The sequence below is a fragment of the Ochotona princeps genome, chromosome 3, assembly GCF_030435755.1.
Source record: "Ochotona princeps isolate mOchPri1 chromosome 3, mOchPri1.hap1, whole genome shotgun sequence".
Taxonomy (NCBI): domain Eukaryota; kingdom Metazoa; phylum Chordata; class Mammalia; order Lagomorpha; family Ochotonidae; genus Ochotona; species Ochotona princeps.
The window spans coordinates 10,716,815-10,734,723 of record NC_080834.1 but is presented as its reverse complement, the minus strand read 5'-3'; the positions used below and the strand labels follow the sequence as shown (position 1 = coordinate 10,734,723).

Here is a 17,909-nt window from a genome sequence, read left to right as displayed (position 1 = left end):
AGTAGGATGACTTCTACCCACTTTGGCTGTGAATTTTCATTCTATGAACACTTCCACGCAAGCATCATATCCCAAGGAATTATCACTTTCCACCAGCGTGATATCTCCCATCCATTAAAGCGTCTCCATTGCTTAGATAAGGATAAGTAATTGCAACCCCTTTTGTTTTGAAATCTGTGTTGCAAATTAAACATTCATGGCACCTATACAAGGAACAGAAAAACACAAAGGGCTCCACCTCTAATGAAAGTTTCATTGTGATCTGATAGCAGTGCCTTACAATCATGGAGGATGGCAACTGTGGGGCATGCTCCCCTGGCGGGTCACCAGGGAAGGCAGCCCAACTCACCGGGCCACCTGTGCCAGCCACCTTACTTCGCCATAGCTGCACTTCTCTCCCATCATAACAACATCCTTCTTTCAATTTCTCACTTTATCCAAATGGACACGGAGTTCTCAGACCAAGAACCAAGCTCCCAAGAGCTGGGTTTAGAGGAAATAACCACGAAACTTTTATTTCTTGACAAATGGAGAGACATCTTTAGTTATCACAGGTAAGAGTTCTCATTTCTCCAGAAACAGAGTGCTGCCAAGTGTGTAAGAAATCAGCTTTGATGCTTGCAAATGGGAAATTTCCGATCTAGATTCACTGTGACTGCTTCAGACGCCAACTATCTGTAGCCAGAGCCTTCCCCAGCCATGCTGGGATTCCAGGAGGTTTGTGGATGTGAGGCTGGAAGACATTGGGTCATTTATTTGATGTTCTCTCTTTCATTTATAGGTTGGGAACCAATAACACAACTTCCCAGGTAATTACTTTTCTCAAAGTCAAGGTGTTTTCCTCTAGTTGTTTCTTCAAACAATCACATTAACAACATAATCTGAATTTATTCTACTCACATAACATCACTCAGGCAGTGGCATTTAATGCGTGAAAACATGAAACTAGGAAACCTGTTGAGTTGTTCTTGTGCTTTCCTTTTTCACAAATTTCTCTTCCCACTTTTAAGAACTACCTTCGTCATTAAGAATACCATCTGGTTATTGTTTTAGAAACGAGTAATATTAGATTTTGAGTTTCCCACGCTTGCCAAATACCACTAGATTCTGACAACCAAGTGTTGCAGTGTCCTCAAAGAAAAGTCATTTTGAACACAGTTATCATCTCTATCTAGCTTCTGAAAAAACATTTCTTTTCACCTATTTTCAAATAAGGGAAAGATAACCGAATTCAGGTCTTTACAAGAGTGCTCTTGAAGCTGTTATACATTATTAAATGAAATATATTTGTACCTCATGTAATTTGAAAAGGTTATAAGTTTGTGGACGCTGTGTTTCAGGCATTATTCCAATCCCTGAGTGAAGACAGTACAAAGTAGGAAGGTCATTTTTATGATATAAATGATCAAGCAGTTGGTTAATATTTTAGCTGTAATACTAAAGCATCTTGCCATAAGTAACCTATGATCAAAATTTTTATTTGTGCTAGAAATTCTCTTCACCATAGTCTAAATTAGAATTGGAGAGATACATGCTCCCATTTGAGTCCTGAAAACACTGACTGAACACAGCTGGCATTTGGAGCAAGAGAACATTCAAAAGATAAAGCAGCCGGTGGGAGGAAAAATAAATAAATGTCAAGTTACGTTTTACACAAGGTACAGGAAAGCCATTGGCACAGATGCAAAGATTTTCCATTTGATTTACAAAATGCATCTTATCCCATCAGTTCTGCGACTTGAACGCTGTGTTTCTGCGATAAGAAAGCATCTTTGCCTGCAGAAATACAGCGAAAGCAAGACAGCAGTCTCCTTCAGGTTCCAGCTGCCTATAGGGCAGCCTTATTTTATGACATTGGTGTAGAAGGTAGGGAAGTAAGACAATGACTTGATGCTAAAGTACACTGAAATGCTGTAAGAATCAGTCAAAAAAGTAAAAAAAAAAAAGAATTAAGTGGGAGTTGATTAAAAAAATAAGAATAGTACTGTATTCATTTACTGCGTGATGAAAATCTGAAAGAATTAAAAAGAAGTAGCTGATTCATTGACTGACTACTTAACAACACAGCAAGAAATACCTTACCTAGACCTGAAAGAAATGTTCAATGTTTATAAAACGTTATCTTCTCAAAACAAGAGACAGTGACATTTACATCCTTCTCGACACATAATTTCAAGTCAAGGTCTTGATAGCTTTAATTACGTTTCCATAGTTACATTTCACCTCTTCAAGGCATGGAAAACTTGTGAGGAACCCCTCTGACACAGACACATTTTTCTGCTTTTTATATTGCTGTTTATCATGATTTCCAGACATCTTTAAAAGTGAGGCAACATTTTCTGAAGGTTGGTATCTCAGAGAGAGAGAATCAGTAAAAGAAATTTTAAAACACGGTCATCTGCAGCTGTCTTTTGTTTGGGGGGGTGGCATTTTCTACAGAAATGCGGAGGCGACCCTGGAGCTGTTGATGAAGTTGGGGCAGGCCTACTGCAGCGCAAGGGACAGGGACATTTGCCATCCAGCAGCCTTTGTTCTGTTCCCAAGCCCTCTATCATCTCTTCAAAACTGGGCGGCTCTCTCATCTCCCTAGCGATGGCCACAGTAAGTACAGCTTGTCAATTAGACATGAGGTGAAACACAATCTTTGCAAACACAGGCTGGGCATTGCATCTGTGTCATGTGAGCGTATGATTGAGGATAAGACTACAGCTGGTGGCTCTTTGTAACAGAATATAATGACAATCACTTATTTATGGCATTGTTCAAGGACGCTGGTAATGGTAGCCTTTTTTCCTCCTGAACTCTGAGAGGTGCTCTTGACTGCTTCTTCAGTTTTGACAGTTCAGCGTGAGGGCGATACCTCTGAATAATTAACTCTCTGCTGCATCAGGACATCACAGACCCCCCTGAGGTAGCAGACCACAGAGTGCTGCAATTTCATAAAACCACACTACATTCTAGACCCTCGGGCTGAGGCTTGTACTCAGAGCCCTAAAACAAGACTTGGAAGACATGCTGCCATCCACCTGGGCAGGTTCATAGAAACCCCACAGCGGTGTCGTCATTCCAGCCAAGACTTGCTACATTTGTTCTACAGCCAGTTGCACAGGTTGCATACAAGGTACCAGGACCAAAGTTCCTCCTGGGGAAGCCAGTAAGTCTCCCTCTGCTTTTTGAACATAAAGACTGGGTGATCCTAGCTGAAGTACTTCTATCCCTCAATACAGCCCTTCCTGAAGCCCTCAGACAGGACCCAGCCAGGTGTTGAGCCTACCCCAGCCCTGCCCTCCGCCTTATCCGGCATCCCCTCACCGGCTGCAGAGAGCAGCATCCTCCTTGGCCAAATATGCATCTCAAGAGTACTGGGACACCTCTCATCATCAGGTCTGTCCACGTTAATCCATCTTCCTTCCATTTGGGGACCACAGGGAGACAGCGGGTCAGCAGAACTCTCATGGGACCCTGTATTTAGTGAGAAGATGACCTGTTACCTGTCTTCATGACTTCACAAGGTTGGCTTTATGCAATGCTGTCAGAGCCCCAGGCTACAGGCAAAAGTAAGAAAAACTGCATGTTGAGCACCCCTTATCCTAAGATCTGTAACCCAAAATGCTCTGAATTCCAAATCTTTGTGAGTGCTGACATGGTGCTACAGTAGAAAATTCTTTTTTTAAAAAAAGATTTAATTATTTTATTACAAAGTCAGATATACAGAGAGGAGGAAGATCTTTCGTCCGATGGTTCACCCCCCAAGTGAGCCGCAACGGGCCGGTGCTGCACTGATCCGAAGCCGGGAACCTGGAACCTCTTCTGGGTCTCCCATGCCGGTGCAGGGTCCCAAAGCATTGGGCCATCCTCAACTGCTTTCCCAGGCCACAAGTAGGGAGCTGGATGGGAAGTAGAGCTGCCGGGATTAGAACTGGTGCCCATATGGGATCCCGGCGCGTTCAAGGCGAGGATTTTAGCTGCTAGGCTACGCCACCGGGCCCTACAGTAGAAAATTCTATAGCTGACTTGATGCAACAGTCAAAACTTTCCAAAGGTCATGGAAAATCTGTGTAATAAACTATGCGTGTACTTTAGAATTTTTGGTGTTGCAATGTCTTTTAGCTCCATTTTTAATGAACTTTTGGAAATGCATTTGTATGAAACAAATAAATTTTGAATTTAGACTTACATCTCATTCCCAAGATTATCTCAAATGCAAATCCAAGAGTTGCAAAATTTGAAAAAATCAAAATCTGAACTATTTGTGGTGCCAAGCGTATTAGATGAGGGATATTGACACTGTGTCTGCATTTTACTTGACAATATAATATTTCTAGGAGAAAATCTTTAGTAAAAGTTCTGTTGGCATCTGTTATGAATTTCCATGGAGAATATCACCTTAAAGGTTATGCGTATCTGAGACAGGGCTGTGACCTAGAGCTTAAGCGGCCAGTTGAAACATTCACAGTTCATTTCAGATTCACCAGTTTTCAGTCTTGGCTCCTGACTCGTTTCTTGCTACCGAAGATGCTAGGAGGCAGTGGTGACGGCTCAATAGCAGGGTCTCTTAACCCCGTGTAGGAAACCTTGCTTGAGTTCCAAGCTCTTGGCTGTGACCCTGGCTGATCCCTAGCTGCTGTAGGCATTGGGGTATGAACTAGCAGATGGAATTTCTCTCTCCCCTTACCTAATAACATAACATTCTTAATGTTTTAAATGTGCATAAACTTGAAAGATAGGCTAGCTTTTATGTGAAAAAGAAAGAAGCTATATATTTCTATTGGTGTTTATCTGTAAATAGAGAAATAGATTCCAGGAAGCTTTGCAAGATCAACAGTGGGATGTGGGTACAGAAGAAACATAGATGGGAGAGCTTCCTTGCACAGCAAATCTTTGGCACTCCCTGAATTCTGAACCCTGCAAGTGTACTATTTGTTTAGATGTGCACATTTTGAAAACAGAGACACAATTCCCAGATGGTTCCAAATTCCTCTAGCTTCCCTCTCTTGGGGGGGCAGGACTGTCTGGATGTCCCCAGTTCTCTGCAGCTGGAAGATCCCCCAGGGACTCTTCCAAGGCAATTCTCTCCCTTAGGAAAAGGCCAGAGACAAAGGATTCAGACCACTGCTGCCTGAGCTGGTGGAGTGTGAAGTAAGTCCCAGAAGTGGAGATCATTGATTTTTCTTTAAAAAAAAAAGATTTTTGGACTTATTCCCATGATGTAGGCCAGATGAGTGTGTCCCTTAAATAGCAGAGGCATTAATTAAACACACCCTGGGATTTCCAAATGAGGAGGCTTGTGATTCTGAATCCTTTTGCACTGGGGAGGCGGTCTGCACGTTTGACCAGTTCTAATCTGCGCTTCAGCAGTGCAGCATCCTGGCAAGTCATGTGAGCCCATGAGTCCCAACGCTGCTGTGTTTCTGCGGCTCTTGCCCTGCTCTGGCAGTGTTGGGCATGTGCTGTCACCTGATGGAGCCCCGGCTCTTCGTGGGAAACAGATGGGGCACAGTGCCTGTGTGCCCTCACTTGCCTCTCTTCCCCTGTCCCTCCTCTGTTCCTGTTCTCTTCACACTGCTCCATCTTTCTTCCTTCCCCTGCTCTAGCTCATTTGCAGTGTATGATGGAAAGCACACTGGCTGACCCTGACCCAGGACAGACTGGTAGGGAAGGCCAGTGACACCTCTGAGCCCTTCCTCCATTCTCCTCCAGTGGCCATTCTGCTCCCAGGCCTTGCTCCAGCCCTTGGCCTGGAACACATACCTGTAGCTTCTTTTATCAGCAAGCCAGTAGACAGACTCCTGGTGCAGCTGCCATACCACCCAGCAGCAAGATCATACAATTGCAGTTCTGAGGGACTCAAATACTGTAGAGAGACCAAATAGGGGAAACTCAAATGGTGAAATAATAGGCAGGGGAGGCTCTGAGGGAGTGGGAGGTACAGCCTGGGCCTCTAAGGAGTAGATTCATCAATGAATTCACTGCTTCCTGACAGAGTGACAGAGGCATATCAGGTTGGGACAGTGAGTTCCATCCATGTGGACCTTTTTTAAAAAAAAACATAAATAGGGCCCGGCGGCATGGCCTAGTGACTAAAGTCCTCACCTTGAAAGCCCCGGGATCCCATATGGGCACCGGTTCTAATCCCGGCAGCTCCATTTCCCATCCCGCTCCCTGCTTGTGGCCTGGGAAAGCAGTTGAGGATGGCCCAAAGCTTTGGGACCCTGCACCCTCGTGGGAGACCCAGAAGAGGTTCCTGGTCCCGGCATCAGATTGGCGCAGCACCGGCCTGTTGCGGCTCACTTGGGGAGTGAAACATCAGATGGAAGATTTTTCTCTCTGTCTCTCCTCCTCTCTGTATATCCGGCTTTCCAATAATAATAAATAAATAAATAAATAAATAAATAAATAAATAAATAAATAAATATTTATTCTACTGATTTGAAAGGTAGAATTACATGGAGTGAAAAGGAGAGGCAGAGAGAGATCTTCCATCTTCCATCTGATTCACTCCCCAAAGTGTCACAAGAATCCTGGCTAAACCAGGATAAAGTCAGGAGCTTGGAGCTTCCTGTAGGTCCCCTAGGGACCCAAGGACTTGAACTGTCTTCCATTGTCTTCCACAGCACATTAGCACAGAGCCAGATTAGAAATGGAACAAGTGGGACTCAAACTGGTGCCCATGTGGGATGCTGATACTGCAGGCAGAGGCTTAACATGCCCCGAGCCCCAGCCCCCATGGGCCCATCTTGATTCCCTCTCACTCTGCTCCACCATGCTGTCTGCCAGGCCACTAACCTACAGGGTGTCCATCTACAATCTGCCCCTACGTTGGCTTCTGAATCACTTTAACCAATGGGAAACCCCTATAGGAAACCAGAGGACAGTGAAGGAAGACTGTGAGGTCCCCTAGAGAAGGCTGAGTCCCCCTGCTTGCAGCAGCGTCCACTCTGTCCCAGGTCAGGTCACCACTCGCCCTCCTCACCCCTTCAGGTCTAGGCATCCTCATGGTTCCCCACTGCCGCTCACCCCAGGACACTGCTGGGACCTACATCTCTGTACGCAGTCTGTGAGACCTGACGGTGCCATCTGTTTCCTATGGAGACCCTGGCTGGCACAAGTTGGAAAGCCTGCACTGTGTCCTGCCACTGTCCTCTACTACATGTGTGAGCTTGGTTGTGCCATTGAACTGCCCAGGGCCATGGTTCCTTTAACTGGAAGATGCAAGGACTGAATTAATTCTTCTTCTGTTCCACAAATACTCCCTGAGTGCCTCCATGTACCAGGTACCACACCAGATGCTGAGGAATCAGTTGTGAACTTGGGAAAGCCAACAGTCTGCCACTTCATTAGTGGTCTAGGGTATAAATGCCTTCTTAGGATGCACTGATGATATAAGCGCCAGTTCCACAAAGGTCCACTTGTTTGTAAGGCAAGAAGGCATTTAGGAAAGAAGCTTCAAAGAGAATTATTCTGTCTCATGTAAGGGTTTGTGGGAGGGACAAGACTGGATGGGGACAGAGAATTCCTCAGTCCAGGGATGAAGCAGTCAGGTAAGGAAAGTGAGCCTGTTTAATGAGAAGAATGACACAGGGTCTCTGTCTTTGAGTGTGCATGTGACCTATGCATGAGTGTGTCCTGTATTTGTGAGACCTGTGTATGTGTGTGAACAGTGTACGTGTGACCTGTGCAAACTGTGCTTAGCATCACTATACTAATCCGATAGAAGTCAGTGCCCAGGAAAAGGAGTTCCCAGCAAATACTGAAGAATAACTTGTGTAAAATGAGAAAAACAGAACCGTGCTTAGCTGTGTTAAAATAATCATTTCCGCCAATCACTGGAACCTTTAAACTTTGGTGTCCAATGCCAAGATGTATTATTGGCTGTTCAATAACACACACACATCGCGAAAAATGTGTCAGGTTGCCTTCCATGTGAGTTTTGTTTCATCTGTAATCAATACCTTCACAGGTAACATGACTCACACTGGCTTGTGAGCCTGGCTGATGGGTCCCCCAGTCCCCAGGCCTGCCCCGGGTTGGGGCTGTGGGGGCTGTGGGGGCTCCTCATCTTTGAAGAGGTGACTCCCAACGGGAACAGGAGTTTGGTTTGGCTGGCAGAATTTTTCTTTTCACTCAAATGTAAATTCTAAGCATCCTTCATCTCCACTGCCTTACTCTTTCACGTTTTTAAGCTTGACTTTCCCTCCCTTCTTCTGCCAGTCTCTGGTCTTTCTCCACCTGTGTCGGGCCTTCCTTGTCCTCAGCACAGGATGTGCCCTGGCAGAATGGCTATGTTTGTGGAAAGGTGGTAACACTCTGCGTTTGCTCAGCACTCGAGTCTCCCAAAGCCTAGTACAAGCCAGGGTGTGGAGGGAGCAGGGGCGATACCCATTTCTGGATAAGCAAAGCCTGCAAGAGGTTCAGCATTTGTCCATGTGGCCAGTCAGGAACAGAGCTGGAGCTTCCTAACTCCTGAGTTGGGAAGAGCCACGCTTTCCTCTGCTCAGGGCAGTCTCGATTTCTGGGCAACCAGACTCTCCTTTCTTCTGCAAGGCCTCTCCTGGAGACATCCTGGGCTAGCGACCCTCTCTTGCTGAGCACACACCGAGCCAGTGTTCTTTCAGTGCAGCCTCTCCTGGCTAGGTAGTCCTGAGACCCAGGACACATAGTTTCTCTTCAAGCGCATTACTGTGCACTCGCTCACCCTGAAATGCACCTGTCACTATTTCTGTGTACAGACAACCTTTCCTTTTAAGGGCAGAGATGACCAGAAAACAAACTCTAGCCTTAGAATCAGCCCCGGGACGCCGCTGGGGAACAGCCTCCCAGATGCACGCTTCTCCTGCTTCTTTCCTTTTTAGAAAGCATTAGGACCTGCTCTGTGCACTGCTGGGAAAGGTACCACAGCTGTAAACTAGCACAGCATCATGTTCCGTTTGTTCAGTCTCCAGCTGGCTCCAAATGCCTGAATCCAATATTTAAAGCCCTTCAGGACCAAGGCCAAGGTCCACCCCTGTGTCAGTTTCCACTCTACTTTGTGACATTTAGCCTCCAAAAACACACACCCTGTTCCAGTCACACCGAACAGTTCACCACCACAGGTCACCGTGAGCCTTGCTCTGTATATCTGTCGATCTTTTTTTCTGTCTGGCATCCCTGTTGCCATGGGCAATGGGCTGTAACCATCTGTCCCGGAGTGGATTGTGCACCCCTGCTGGAATATGAGTGTGCTTGGGCATGGCATGATGTAGCTCCTTAATACCAGGGAGTTACTCAGTGAAAAAAACTATCCTGTGGTGCATTTGAAAGACTTGTTCAAGGGCAGCACCTGCCTACCACTCCGTCACACTGACCCCCTCCTTTTTTCATCATAAAGCCTACAGGGCTCACTGAGACTTTTCCCAGTAAAGTTTCTAGCTGTAACTCATGACAATGTCTTGTTCTCATTACAGATGCATTTTACAACCTGTGTGCCAAGTGATTCTCATTCTCTTAAGGACATGATCTAAAATCATTGCTTTCTCTATTGTACAAAGCAACCCAAGCAAATGAAAAATACCAGTTCAGGTTCCAGCACAGTAGCCTAGTGGCTAAAGTCCTTGCCTCACATGTTGGGATCCCATATGGGTGCTAGTTCTAATCCCAGCAGCCCTGCTTCCTTTCCAGCTCCCTACTTGTAGCCTGGGAAAGCAGTTGAGGACAGCCCAAACCCTTGGACCCTACACCCACATGGGAAACCTAGAAGAAGTTCCTGGCTCCTGGCTTCAGATTGGCTCAGCTCCAGCTGTTGCAGCCATTTGGGGAGTAAACCATCGGACGGAAGATCTTCCTCTCTGTCTCTCCTCCTCTCTGTATATCTGACTTTCCAATAATGATAAATAAATTTAAAAAGATTTTTTAAAATACAAATTCAGTCATGGTTGGCACCAGAATAGATAGAAATGCCAAGGATTGCAGTGGAGGGAGACTTCTTGAGGCTGGCGGCAAATGCCAGCCATTTCTCTACTACCTAAGCCTCACAAAGTGAACACCTTAACCTCTCCATGCTTTCGTTGCCTTCTCTGCATACTAGCAGAACTTCCTTCATAGAATTAACTTGCTGGGATGAATGTTAAGTTCTTAGACCCCGACTGGTGCTTAGGCAAGCTCTGCAAATAGTAGCTACCAATTACCTGCCTGGTTCAAATGCTGCCTCTTCCAGGAAGTCCTCCTGACTACTTCAATCAGGAAATTCTCTCTCCTGCCTCGGTTTTCTCCTAGAACTTGGTCCTTCTCTTGCGGAACTTGCCATAGTCTATCTTGCACACACTTGTGGGTTATTTGATGTTTTATCTCCTATATCACAAAGAGTCTGGCATATCCTAAATGATGAACAAGTCTATTGTCATGAAAGAGTCCATTTTAAATGTGTTTATAAAGAATTATTCCCATTTTTCTGGGAAATGGTAAAAACCCTCTCCAATCCCAATGAGCTATGGAGTCTCCAAATATATTGCCAAGGTCCTAGGACAAGATTCCACAACACGTGGACTGGAAACACAGCATCCTGTCCATTTCTTTCTCCTGGAGCAAAGCAGAAAACCTGAAAGGTGTAAGAGGCAGGGGTTACAGAATCCTGGATATTCAAGCAAGCAAAAGATGGCAGACTCGCAGGCAGGTGGCTGGCAATGGAAGGGGAAAACCTGGGACAGAATCGGGGGGGAACAGTTAAGTATGAGGTTGCCACATTAAGCCTTCGAGACAATCTGAAGGACATCGGAGGTGAATGTTTTGCCTAGCACATTCTATATTTAGAATTGGGAGGAAGAGGAGCTCCCTGTAGTATAGTGGGTTATGTCATACCTGCAGTGCTGGCATGCTAGGTAAGTACTGGTGCAAGCCCCAGCTGCTGACTTCTAGTCCAGTTCCAGTACCTGGGAAAGCCATGTGCTTGGTCCCCTGTATACACATATAAGACCTCAAAGGAATTCCCGACTTCTGGCTTTGACCTGTCATTTCCACCCATCACAACCATCTGCAGAATGAACTAACAGCTGTAAGATCTTCTCTTTTGGGCCAGTATGTTGGCTCAACTGGCTAATTCTCCATCTCCTATTGCCAGCATCTCATATAGCCACCAGTTCATATCCTAGCTTCTCAATTCCAATCCAGCTTCCTACTTAGGGCCTGAGAAGGCAGCAGAACATAGTCCAAGACCTGGGGACCTTGCACCCAACTGGGGAGATCCAGAAAAGTTCCTGGCTCCTGGATTCAGATTGGCTCAGTTCCAGCCATTGTGGCCATTTGGGGAGTACACCAGTGCATGGAAGATCTTTCTCTGACTCTTTCTCTATATATCTGTCTTCCCAATAAAAATAATTTTTTTTTAAACTACACAGCCTGGCACAATAGCCTAGCAGCTAAAGTCTTCACCTTGCATGCACCAGGATCCCAAATGGGTACCAGTTCTAATCCTGGCAGCCACACTACCCATACAGCTTCCTGCCTGTGACCTGGGAAAGCAGTTGAGGACAGCCCAAAGCCTTGGGATCCTGCACCTGTGTAGGAGACCTGGATGAAGCTCCAGGCTCCTGGCTTCAGAGTGGCTAAGTTCCAGCCATTTGTGGCCACTTGGTGAATGAATCAACAGATGGAAGATCTTCCTCTCTCTCTTCCCCCCTGTATATCTGACTTTGCAATAAAAATAAATAAATCTTTTTAAAAAAAAAAACTGTAAATCTCCCGCACTGATTCAAAAGCCCCAGAATGCTCTTAGTCTGCTCTTCATTTATCTTTTTAAGGATTTGTTCATTCTTATTGGAAAGTCAGGTTTACAGAGAAGAGGAGAGACAGAAAGGAAGATATTCTGTCTGCTAATTCACTCCCCAAGTGGCTTCAATGGCTGGCGCTGAGCTGATCTGAAGCCAGGAGTCAGGAGTTTCATCCGGGTCTCCCACGTGGGTGCAGGGTTTCAACGCTTTAGGCATTCTTTACTGCTTTCTCAGCCCAAAAGCAGGGAGCTGGAAAGGATGTTAAGTAGAGCAGGTGGGGCCTGAACTGGTGCCCATATGGGATCTTGCTGTGTGCAAGGCAAGTATTTAGCTACTGAGCCATCATGCTGGGCCTACCTGCTCTTCACTTACAAAAAGAAAAAGAGAGAGAGAAAGAAAAGAAATAAATGAAACTCTCTTTCTAACTCTGCCTTTTAAATAATGATAGTGAGATTTAAAAAAACAAACCAAAAAAACCTGGGGACTCCGGAATCAATGGGCCATAGTTAGAAGTGGACAGACCCCCTCCTGAGGACCCCATCATGAGCAGTGTGGCGAGGAAGAAGGAAGGACTTGTTGGTGACTTGCTGCTGTCCCCTCTCTCAGAAGCTGCGGGAGAGCATCTTTGGAACTACTGCTCATGTCTTCAGCTGGGACTGGAGAAAGGCCCACTTCAAGTTCCGCGATCCTTTTTCTGATGTGGCGTTTGCTTTGGAAGTAGGAAAGGTAATACCTGGTTTGCAACTTAACAGTTCTAACCCATGTTTTTTATCTGAGTTTGTCCCCAGCAAAAATGTGTAGGACAATGTACCTTTTTTTACACATTTATAGTTTCAAATGTAACTTTCAATGATAACTGACTGCTCTGACGACACTGGACTGTCACAAAGTCCTAGGGGCTGGCATTGTGGCTCAATGGATTAACCTCTGCTTGTGAAGCCAACAGCAAGTGATAGCACCCACCTCCAGGGAGGGTGGCCTATACACTTATGCACACCATCTCTTATTAAGACCCTGAGGACAGGAGGAGGAAAAAGGTTGCCAGGCATTACAGACCACGTCACCCACTTCCCAGAACTCTCTTCGGTCATGTTGTACCACATGCTCCCACCATGGTGGGGAAGCCCAGCTCCAGCCTTCCCCGCTCACTCCTTCTTCGCCTGCCCATTTCAGGGAGGTGCCCGGAGCATTCAGATGGCTGTGCAGGCATCAATCATCAAACACTTGCTGTTTCCTGCAAAGGGAATGGACTGTCCCTTTCACAGGTGAGAGGACTGTGGGGAAAACTTAAAATAACTGTCTTAATCTATAACATACACAAAACTGGGTACTTTATAAAGAAGAAAGCTTTATGTGACTGACAGCGCTGGAGGTCTAATGGCACGGCACCAGCCTGTACCTTAGTGAAGTTGGCATTACCACAGAAAGAGGCCACAGATACACATGGAGTCTAGTGGCCAGAGATAGACCCGTCTCACTGTTTATACCCTTCCACTCATGGGAATTAACTGAGGCCCATGAAATAAGGCTTGTTTTACTGGCAGAGATTATTGCTATCAATCCCTGCTGAAGTGCAGGCTAGAGGACAGAAGTGAGACCCAGACGATGTAGGGTGGTGGGTGGGGGATAGATGGAGGAAGTGGGGAGGGGAGACTGCCCAAGGTGGAGCTGGCCGAGGTCACTGAGAGAATTCACATCCTTCAGTGAGGATTCCAGTTGCAGTCACATGGCCCTCCAGTGACATCCCCACCATGTAGGTTGTTGAAAGAATCCAACAGATACCCCAATATTCAGAAGAGGATGTAAAATTGGAGGCTCCAGCATGTGACCAGGGGACTGTGCATTCCAGTGTTTTCTGCTCTCCCTGCCTTCTGTGTTGTAGCTTACATGACTTAAGTAGGCAGAAGCAGGAGCAAGCTCTGGCTGCAGCCCTGGCTGGCATCCTGTGGGCTGCAGGTGCAGCTCAGAAAGCCACTGTCTGTCTTGTTGCTGAGGATGCCTGTGTTGCTTGGACTCCTGACTCCCCAGGAGATGACTTCACTGATCGGGTGAGTGCTTTCCTATGTGTTCTCCCAGAAAAAGGGCCAATGAAGCTTGCACTTGACTTCTCATGGAAATGGAAGTGGGCCCCACGGGTTCTCTTGGAGGTGCTGATGTGGCCCGAGGCTCTTCCAAAGAGACGAGCACCAAAGATTGTAAGTGATCCAGGTAGCTAACACACACAGATCTGCTGTAAAATTCCTGGTTACAGAATTTACCACCATCAAGAATATTCCACACCTGAACTCATAATAAACTGCATTTGCATATACACTGTCTTTAACAGTAGCTAAATTCTACCTGTTTGCGGAAATCTGTTTATGGCTTGACTGCTCAAGATACCACGTTGATTTAAAACATCACTTCACTGTGGTTGCTTTACATGGCCTTGCCGAAGCCATGTCAGTTTTTAGTAATGTGATTTTCTCAGGAAACCAAAAAGTCCCCTAAGGTAATAACAGTCAGTTGACATGTCTTGGATGTACTTTTCATCTTCCTTTTCATTTTTGTTATCTTCTATTTCTGATTTATAGCTCCAGCTGTTTGAGTTCTCAGAGAAGGAAGCCACTGAGAAATTCATCTGTGATCATTTACAATGTGTAAGTGTTGAGATAATTCCTTTATGTGAAACTGATCTTACAGGGAGCCTTTCTTTTGTGAAGTGTGTTTCTAATGATGCTTGTTAGGAAAACCAGGTCATTTTGATGGCTAAGAAAGGGAGAACAAGAGAAGGAAAAGCCTGTCTCTTCACCTACAGAGAGGCCGGATCACACAGAGGCCCACACAAATGCCTTTTTCTCCTTGACTGATCAATCCCAGCAAACAAAACCTCAGAGGGTATATGCCAGGATTTATTTGGTGGGAAGAGGATATGTTAAGATGACCTTGCCTCATTAAATGGGTAAGAAACAAAAATGGTAGAAAAGTAAGGCCCTCGTCCAAGTTGCCCTGGATCCGCAGGAAATGACTTACGGCCTGAGAAGGGTGCCCCTGCTTTATGGAAGTGTAAGATCCTCCCACACAATGCTCTCTGGGAAAATGACTCTTCCCCACCCTCAGGGAGAGCAGCAGCAAACAAAGCAGGGACAGGAGTGGTAGAAATGTGGAATGTTCTTTTCTGAGCTTCTGTAGTGAAGACAGAAGTGAGAGTTGGCTTTCAGGAAAATCAGAAACCCAAGATGTGAAAGTAGAGGGCGGTCAGCGGGCTAACCCAGAATCCACAGAGCCGCCGTGCATACAGCAGGGACACGGGGCAGAGGAAGCACAACACCCCATTCCCTTCCAAGGCTCTTGGGCACTTGACCAATGAATTTCAAGCCATACACAATGGCTAATACCTGGGTTGTCGGTTCCCCCAGGGCGTACCTCCTTCCTTCTCACAAGACAGCTGGTAGCCGTATGACAGGCAGAAGGATACCCCCACCAAATGTGGCCACATCCAACTTCCTGTGTCACATGGGAAAGGAGAGGTAATGTTGCTCATCTGCTGATGTTAAAACAGGTGTCATGCACGACCCTGGTGGACCAGTTAGCTTCTGTGTGAAGCCCCATTAAATGTCTCCTGCCACAGAAGAGTCCTTAACCAGGCATCTAGCTTTAATGTTTCTTATTTACAATCTATCACACAGGTTTTCTTCATTTGGTGTATCTGTAGCAGCAAATGACATGAAATATGATTATCATCTGGACAGTCAAATTCATTATCTTACAGTTCTCAAGAGCAGAAGGCCAATGCAGGTCCTAGTAAATTCAAATCAAGGTGTTATCTGGAGCTTGCTCCTTCTTGAGCCTCTGGTGAGATTTTGCTCCCTGTCCTGTCCATCCTGCACAGGCCCCACTATGCTCATTGGTCTACAGCTCCCCTTCCATCTTCAAAGCCAGCAGTGGCAAGTGGCAATCCTCTCACATCACTCACTTCAGCCTTCTTCTACATTTAAGACCGTTTATAATCTTATCCATGGGTTTCCCAGGCAAAAACTGAGTTGAACCATAACAAGTAATAAAGGCTTAAAGGGGACTGTGCAACAAGGTAACAGAGCTTGACAGAATTGGCTTGACAACTCAACTTGTCAACTCAACCCAAGCCCCACTAGGGACTGGTTGGCTCCGTTTCCTAGACAAAGTTGGCATCTTGTAATCAACACTGCATCCATTTACCAAAACCCATTCACCATCAAAATGCATTTAGCTATGTCCCATCCATTTGGGCAGAGATCTTTAGCCAGAGGTCTAAGAGCAACACACGAGCAGCTGGGCTGATTGTGTCCTCTCAAAAATTATGCTGACCTTTTAACTCAAGACCTATGAATGTATATCTGTACATATAACCAAGTTAAGATGAGGTCATGGGCAGGATGTATCCTTCCACAGTGGGATAGGCTGCTCCTTGGAGTGCCTGCATTCCATATTAGAGAGCTAGTTCAAGGCCCAAAGCTACTCCTCTTCCAATCTAGCTGCCTGCTAATGTACCTGGGAAGGCAGCAGAAATTGCCTCAAATACTTGGGGCCACGGCCTCCACTGGGACACTAGGATGGAACTCCTGGTTCCTGGTTCCCTACTTTGGTGTGGCCCAGCTCTGGCTAATACAAGCCTTTGGGGTATATATAAATCCAGAAATGAAGTGTGTGTGTTGGGGGGTGGCTCACTAAATCTACCTTTCAAATAAATTCTTAAAAAAAAATTGGGGGGAGGAGTGAGGTTATAGTGGGCTAGCATGGTCCCTAAACCAGTAACTAATAAAGGGAAAATTGGGATAAGAGTCAGATACACAGGAGAATACCACATGATAAACCAAGGAGAAATTAAGTGCTGCATCTACAAGCCAAGGAAGGACTGGTTTAGAAGCTGCGAAGAAGGTTCTTCCCTAAAGGCCATCTAGGAGGAACGGCCAGACATGATTCCCTGTGTTGTACACTCGTGCTCCAGAACTGGGAAGGAATTGGTCCTGTTGATTTTAAGCATCCAAGTTTGTGATGATGTCTGCTGGGAACCTTAAGAAATGAACACACCTATCACACATGATTTTCAAGATTAGCCCGCATAGCATTCCTTTTTTTTTTTTTTAATTTGAATCAGTAGATGTTAAAAGCAATCAGGAATTTTATCCCCCCAAAATATACCAAAATTTGTTTCAACTTTTCCCAAAAATTCAGAAAATCTGGCTACCAGAAAACTACATCCTCATGTGTTTTCAAAAGCCTGACAGAAGAGGCAGTTACTCCTGTTAGACAAGCTGTGATAGGCTGTCTAACAACTTCATCTAGGAAGCCTGCAAATATTTGAGTTAGGTGGCACAAGGGACTTTACAGGTATGATTGCTAAAGATATTGAGATGGGGAGATTGTCCTGTGCTCAGTTAATCCTAAATGACTTGATAAGGAAAAGAGGGAGATAAGAGAGTCAAAGAAAACAGAGTGATGAGAGGGAGGCAAGGTCACAGAATATGGAGTCAACTTCTAGAATCTGCGAAGACAGGCAACAGTACCTTCTCTAGGGCTTCCTGAGGCAGTGGAGACTTGCTGCCATACGGTGGCAGTCACTGAGACCCATGTTGGATATCTAATCCCTGGAACAAGACCAACAATGAATTAGTGGTGTTTTAAGCCACCATGTTTGTGGTACTGTGTTACAGATGCAATAGAAAATGAATATACAACAGCTTTCCAGTTTGCCTCAGGCCCCACTCTGCTCATTTCTCTCACATTTCTGCAGGACACTCATTTGAGTTCTTGTCTGATTCCTATGACACTGGAATTAGTTCTCCTGCCTTGGGGGTTTTGCTCCCTGCCAGGTTACAGAGAGAAAATTGGACAAATTAATCCATTAAAAGGCAAACACATGCATTTAGCAGAAGCCTCCCGCTGCAAGATCCTTAAAGATACAACCCTGTGCACCTGGAAAGCCAGCCAAGGTGGATGCTTCCTTTATAGGTAGAGCATTAGCATAAAGCCAGGATAAAAGCAGCTAATGAGAGACCCTAAATATTGATGGAGAAATTTAGATTTGGTCCTAGAGATCACAGACACCTTTAAAATATTCCAAGCAAAGCAATAACCTGCCCAAGAAAGAGATAGGTAAGGGCCTAGAGAGGAACCAATGCTGTCTCTGCTTTGGATCAAGCATGCTCC

The 17,909-nt window shown here is 45.6% G+C and overlaps 1 protein-coding gene across 1 annotated transcript in view; it reads left to right on the top strand.

The window, feature by feature from the left end:
- Positions 1-441: 441 nt before the first annotated feature.
- MINDY4B (MINDY family member 4B) overlaps positions 442-17,909 on the top strand; it is a 33,957-nt gene continuing 16,489 nt past the window's right edge. Inside the window, exons 1-7 of the mRNA XM_036494819.2 lie at positions 442-554; positions 782-809; positions 2,440-2,601; positions 12,348-12,467; positions 12,915-13,006; positions 13,624-13,789; positions 14,315-14,380. Coding sequence (XP_036350712.2) covers positions 442-554; positions 782-809; positions 2,440-2,601; positions 12,348-12,467; positions 12,915-13,006; positions 13,624-13,789; positions 14,315-14,380 — 747 coding nt within the window. The remainder of the gene's footprint in view (positions 555-781; positions 810-2,439; positions 2,602-12,347; positions 12,468-12,914; positions 13,007-13,623; positions 13,790-14,314; positions 14,381-17,909) is intronic.